The sequence below is a fragment of the Topomyia yanbarensis genome, chromosome 1 (genome assembly GCF_030247195.1).
Source record: "Topomyia yanbarensis strain Yona2022 chromosome 1, ASM3024719v1, whole genome shotgun sequence".
In the NCBI taxonomy this organism is placed as follows: domain Eukaryota; kingdom Metazoa; phylum Arthropoda; class Insecta; order Diptera; family Culicidae; genus Topomyia; species Topomyia yanbarensis.
In genome coordinates this window covers 114,107,129-114,113,760 of record NC_080670.1, presented here as the reverse complement: position 1 = coordinate 114,113,760, position 6,632 = coordinate 114,107,129, and the positions used below count along the sequence as shown (strand labels likewise).

General features: G+C 42.6%; 1 protein-coding gene across 1 annotated transcript; it reads right to left on the bottom strand.

Moving 5' to 3' along the window:
* Nucleotides 1-436: 436 nt before the first annotated feature.
* LOC131675821 (uncharacterized) lies at nucleotides 437-4,375 on the bottom strand. Its single transcript, XM_058954967.1, has one exon. The coding sequence runs from the start codon at nucleotides 4,373-4,375 to the stop codon at nucleotides 437-439; it is 3,939 nt and encodes a 1,312-aa protein (XP_058810950.1).
* Between the last annotated feature and the right edge of the window lie 2,257 nt (nucleotides 4,376-6,632).

The window sequence follows — 6,632 nt, the reverse complement described above, 5'->3', positions numbered from 1 at the left end:
TTTCTAGTTGGCATAAACGCAAAATAGAGTTTTCCGCAGCAATTCTTTCGTCTTGCGTAAGGCATCCTGTGGAGCGCGACTGTCGAGCCACCTTTGCGTTGGAGAGAAACCGGTATACATATGCAACTGTTCGCAGCAGCTTTTTCCAGCGGGAAAACCGTTCAAACTGTATAATGGGACGTTCTTGTATAACTAAATGAACGTAGCAAGGTCTAAGCTCTTCTTCTGTGCGCATTTTCTTAAGATTTGGCTGTTCCGGCCACATGCGTTCGTGAAGATACAGAAATTCAGGTCCAGTAAACCATTGCTTCCAGTTGAAGCCTGGGCTATAACCCCACTTCGTAGCTTTGTCTGCAATATTTATTTTAGTAGGTACCCACTTCCATTCGTCTACTTCGGTTAGAGTGAGAATTTCTCCTATCCGACATGAAACGTACTAGCTGTATCGTCTGCTGTCAGATCTAATCCACGCCAGAACGATTCTTGAGTCTGACCAGAAAATCTTTTCGTCAATCTTTATGTTGTGGTTCTCCTCTATGAAGCGAGCTAATCGAGCACCCAGTATAGCGGCTTGCAGCTCCAGGCGAGGTATCGACAGCGGTTTGAGCGGAGCTACCTTCGTTTTAGCTGATACAATGGCACATGAGATTGTGTTTTCCGGCAAAACGAAGCGTAGGTAAGCTACAGAGCTACATGCCTCTTCACTCGCGTCTACAAATATGTGTAGTTGGGTAGAGAGCTCGGCTGATGGGTTGAAATTCATCATATAGCATCTAGGAATTTGAATGTCAACCAAGGAAGGGAGAAATCCTATCCATTTCCTCCATAACTCGTACTCTCCATCCTCTATTTCGTCGTCCCACGATATTCCTGAGCGCCATATTCGCTGGATCAAAATCTTACCATGAACAGAGAATAGTGCCAATATGCCTAAGGGGTCGAATAAACTCATGACGCACTTTAAGACTTGTCGTTTTGTCGGTCGCTGTTCTTCTGCGATTATTTTCGCTATGTCTTCTCGCATCTGTGTCGAAAACCCGAGTGAATCTGCTTCAGTTAACCACAACATGCCTAGCACTCGTTCTTTGTTATCGCCTTTGTCAAGATCCAAATTTTTGACAACTGTTTTTGAAGGCGATTTGAGGTGATTCAACACTTCGGGTGCATTGGACAGCCAATTGCGGATTTCAAATCCGCCTTTCTGGTGGATCATCGTTACTTCTGTCGTGATAAGCTTGGCCTCGTCAATGGAATCGAAGCTATCCAAGTAATCGTCGACATAGTGTCCTTCGATAATTGCTTCCGCAGCCCTAGGCCACTTATCAGCAAATTCCTTTGCATTTCGGTTCTTGACGTACTGTGCAGAACACGGTGAACATGTGGCCCCGAAGGTGGCCACATCCATCAGAAAAATATCCGGCTTACGGTTTGGATCATCGCGCCAAAGAAACCGCTGGGATTGACAATCCTCCGAACGAATACGTATTTGGTGAAACATTTCACGGATGTCTCCGCTCACTGCTATGGGTCGTTGACGAAAACGAAACAAGGCACCTGGTAGAGAGCATAGTTGATCGGGGCCTTTCAGAAGGACCGAGTTTAGCGATATGCCGCATACGCTTGCCGCGGCATCCCAAATCAATCGAATCTTTTCGGGTTTCCTCGGGTTTATCACAGCTCCTAGCGGCAGATACCATATCCTGCGAGGGTCAGCCCTAGACAGTTCACTTGCTGATGCACGATGGGCGTAACCTTTCGATTGGTACTCTTTAATCTGCCTATGCAGATTGTCTTTCAATAATGGATCTCGTTGCATCCTTCGCTCCAAGCATTCTAGGCGACGTAATGCCATATGGTAGCTGTCTGGTAGCTCGAAGTGATCATATCGCCATAAGAGACCTGTTTCGTATTGACCATTCACCCGTTTTGTTGTATGTTCGAGAATTTGTCTTGCTCTCTTTTCGTCGGTTGGCTCCAAAGCTAGAGATAATTTCACCCCTGCATCTTCTTGGCCGAAATACTGTTTCACCATATCATGCAAGCTTTCCTCCGGTGCATCCAGAATGTGGTAGGTTACTCCAACTGTGGTGTTCTCATAACTTCCACCATAAATGCACCAACATAGGCGGGTCTTGGCGGCCACGGGGTCTCCATCACGTCCTTCTCGATACTTCAAAGGCAACGATAGTTTTAATTGGTCTAAACCCAAGAGGATACGCGGCTGAGCGCTCTTATAATCGTGTATTGGAAGGCCTTTCAAATGTGGATACTGCTCCATTAATTCATTAAGGTTGAGTGATTGAATGGGGAGATTTAGTTCAGACACGGTTCTGGCTCGTTTTACTTGGAATTGGTTTCCTGTATTTTGTCCCGAGATACCGAACGAAACTTCTTGAGAGCCTGACTCACAACGAGTTACATTGCCTGTCCATTTCAGAATAAGTCCGCGTGATGGTCCATTTTCTCCCAATTGTTCCGCTAGCGACCGTTCCACGAGTGTCAATGAAGATCCATCGTCCAGAAAGGCGAACGTGTTAACAGAACCCATTTTTCCGTGAACTGTTACCGGAATGATTCGAAATAGTGCCTTTGGTGCTAGATCTCGGTGAGTAAGACTTTCTGAAGTTGTTGCATTTTCAGGTTTACTATGTAGGAGGCGGTGGTGTTTGAACTGACATCCATCAATCCCACATTGGATTGTAATTCGACAACGTCTTCTACCGTGCTGGTTGAGACAAGTGCGACACAATCGGTGGCTATTAACTTTTCGCCATCTTTCCTCCACATCCATGCTATTGAACAGTTCACAATCTTTTACGCGATGATTCACTTCTTCACATACCAGACATTTACGCGCAGGGCTGTCTGCCTGCGAACTCGTCACCATCTCTTCATCCGCCTCGGAGTGAGCATGAAGGAATCCACTATTTTGCTGTTTTGACTTGGGGTCCCTTTCTGAACGACGGTGATCAGCCTTACAGTCAGTAAGCGATGTAACTTGGCTAGCTGCGGAGACCAAGTGCGACATGAAATCAGCAAAGGTTTTCAAGGTGACGGTGTGTAGTGGTTGTTTATGTACAGCCCACTGGAGTTTCAAATGAGCTGGAAGTTTCTCCTCTAGCTCTTGAAGAAGAGACGGGTTTGTCAGATGAGCCTCCTGATTCGCTGCTATAAGGTGGTCACAGAGACTCTGCAGCTCCATTCCGAACTCCACTACTGTGTGTAGTTTTTCGATTTTTGGGGCCGGTGTGTTGCGTACCCGCTGTATTAAAGAGTTAATGAGTAATGCAGGACGGCCATAAAGCATTTTAAGTGTTTCCATCACTTGCGGCACGGAGCTTGGAAGAAGCAAGCGACTACGAACGGAATCTAGGGCCATTCCTTTCAGACAATGTTGCAATCTAACGAGATTTTCTGCGTGACTAAACCCACAGCACTCCGTCGTAATATTGAATTGGCTTAGGAACACTGGCCAGTCTTCTGGGTTGCCACTGAATTCTGGTAGGCCGCGAGACATTACGCGCCGTGCTGCAATCTGAGTTGGCGATAGATTACCAGCGTACATTTCTCCTCCGGCTTGCTCATGACTCAAAGTGTTGCCCTCCTGTTTGTACTCTGATAGCACAGGTGGCAATACCTCTCTGATTCTAGCACCATGCTGTCGGGAGATGGACCGTTCGCTGCTTCCAGAAGGTGCGTACATAAATGGTGACGGTGGCTCGGGAGTAGAGGCATGGTGCGTAGATTCTGACTGCTGGCTTCCAGACATGGAGTTTTTCCTGGGGGAGTTCGGTACAGTGTATCGAAGTTGCGCCACGAGTTTCTGGGCATCGTTCCGATATGGTGCCTTACCATTATTAGCTGTACTGTTGAGAGCGTCCTTTGCATCGTTTTGTATCCATTGAACAACCCTTTCAACACTGTTCCGACCCCTACTTCCTCTACTGACAATACTACCGCCATCACTTTTTGTATCGATTTGAACTTTCTTAAGTTCATATTTCTCTTGAAGAAAGGTTCTCTCCATATTTTCCTCCTCTTCCAGCTTCTTTCTATCGGCAGCTTCTTGTTCTAAGATTCGCCTTTTCTCCAGGGCTTTCTCCTGCAAGAACCGCTTTCTTTTGATTTCTTGCTCCTCCTCTAGTCTTTGGAGCTCCAGTGCGGCGATAGCTGAGCATCGCGACGATACAGTCCCTGATTCACTACTCACGACTAATGGCAGGCAGCTTGTGCACGTCCAATCGCGATGTTGAATAGAATCGGTGACACCAGCGCAGGTGAAGTGGTACCAATGATCACAATTGTCACATTGAACCAACTTTTCAGCCCAATCAGGGCGATTGCACACGGCACAGCTGCTGTTGTTGTTTGCCATCACACTGCTCGGTATAGGATCGTAGAATCCAATAAATTCTTGAGTTTGTTGAGATAAACAAGAAGTATCACTTTCTGTTAGCAGCAATTTATTTGTCAGCTCAAGCTGAAATCATCAAATTTAGTTTAAGGTTATGATTTTAATGTGTGTACCTTACAATTTAGTGTTCTTCTCCCAAGTAATTTTAAGGATCAGCAATCCAACTCGGAGTGTGTGAAATTAACTGTAATTACAATCAATCAGATTATAATAAATTCATTCTTGATATAATCGATACTACTGTCTGTTTTCAACTCACGCAAATACAATGTATAGTGGCCTTCTTGGCAATCGACACTTGGTCTTCAATCCAACGTGGTTCGCCCACCTAGTTAGGTAACTATTAGTTTAAGGTTTCTAGATACTAAGATTTCATTTTTTCACTTACTTATAGGTTTAGCTTAGCTTTTAGCAATTAAGATATAATGTAGTATAGGTTTAGTTTTAGTATAGTTCACTAGTTTTAGGTTTCGGTTCACTAGCAACACGTAAATAATTCGCAATCTCGCAATATTGTTTCCTGTTGTTTGACACTACGATCGACCTAATATCCTCATGCCAAACCGTACTGATGACAACTATTTAAAGCGTCGCTTTGGTTGGCGCTTTCAAAGGGCCTGTACACTTTCCTGGCGAATCGGTGATGGTAACAAAGACAAAGACAAAGACAAAGACAAAGACAAAGACAAAGACAAAGACAAAGACAAAGACAAAGACAAAGACAAAGACAAAGACAAAGACAAAGACAAAGACAAAGACAAAGACAAAGACAAAGACAAAGACAAAGACAAAGACAAAGACAAAGACAAAGACAAAGACAAAGACAAAGACAAAGACAAAGACAAAGACAAAGACAAAGACAAAGACAAAGACAAAGACAAAGACAAAGACAAAGACAAAGACAAAGACAAAGACAAAGACAAAGACAAAGACAAAGACAAAGACAAAGACAAAGACAAAGACAAAGACAAAGACAAAGACAAAGACAAAGACAAAGACAAAGACAAAGACAAAGACAAAGACAAAGACAAAGACAAAGACAAAGACAAAGACAAAGACAAAGACAAAGACAAAGACAAAGACAAAGACAAAGACAAAGACAAAGACAAAGACAAAGACAAAGACAAAGACAAAGACAAAGACAAAGACAAAGACAAAGACAAAGACAAAGACAAAGACAAAGACAAAGACAAAGACAAAGACAAAGACAAAGACAAAGACAAAGACAAAGACAAAGACAAAGACAAAGACAAAGACAAAGACAAAGACAAAGACAAAGACAAAGACAAAGACAAAGACAAAGACAAAGACAAAGACAAAGACAAAGACAAAGACAAAGACAAAGACAAAGACAAAGACAAAGACAAAGACAAAGACAAAGACAAAGACAAAGACAAAGACAAAGACAAAGACAAAGACAAAGACAAAGACAAAGACAAAGACAAAGACAAAGACAAAGACAAAGACAAAGACAAAGACAAAGACAAAGACAAAGACAAAGACAAAGACAAAGACAAAGACAAAGACAAAGACAAAGACAAAGACAAAGACAAAGACAAAGACAAAGACAAAGACAAAGACAAAGACAAAGACAAAGACAAAGACAAAGACAAAGACAAAGACAAAGACAAAGACAAAGACAAAGACAAAGACAAAGACAAAGACAAAGACAAAGACAAAGACAAAGACAAAGACAAAGACAAAGACAAAGACAAAGACAAAGACAAAGACAAAGACAAAGACAAAGACAAAGACAAAGACAAAGACAAAGACAAAGACAAAGACAAAGACAAAGACAAAGACAAAGACAAAGACAAAGACAAAGACAAAGACAAAGACAAAGACAAAGACAAAGACAAAGACAAAGACAAAGACAAAGACAAAGACAAAGACAAAGACAAAGACAAAGACAAAGACAAAGACAAAGACAAAGACAAAGACAAAGACAAAGACAAAGACAAAGACAAAGACAAAGACAAAGACAAAGACAAAGACAAAGACAAAGACAAAGACAAAGACAAAGACAAAGACAAAGACAAAGACAAAGACAAAGACAAAGACAAAGACAAAGACAAAGACAAAGACAAAGACAAAGACAAAGACAAAGACAAAGACAAAGACAAACACAAAGACAAAGACAAAGACAAAGACAAAGACAAAGCCAAAGCCAAAGCCAAAGCCAAAGCCAAAGCCAAAGCCAAAGCCAAAGCCAAAGCCA

Coding starts and splice junctions, on each gene's coding strand:
- LOC131675821 (XM_058954967.1), bottom strand. CDS start 4,375: ATGGCAAACAACAACAGCAGCTGTGCCGTGTGCAATCGCCCTGATTGG.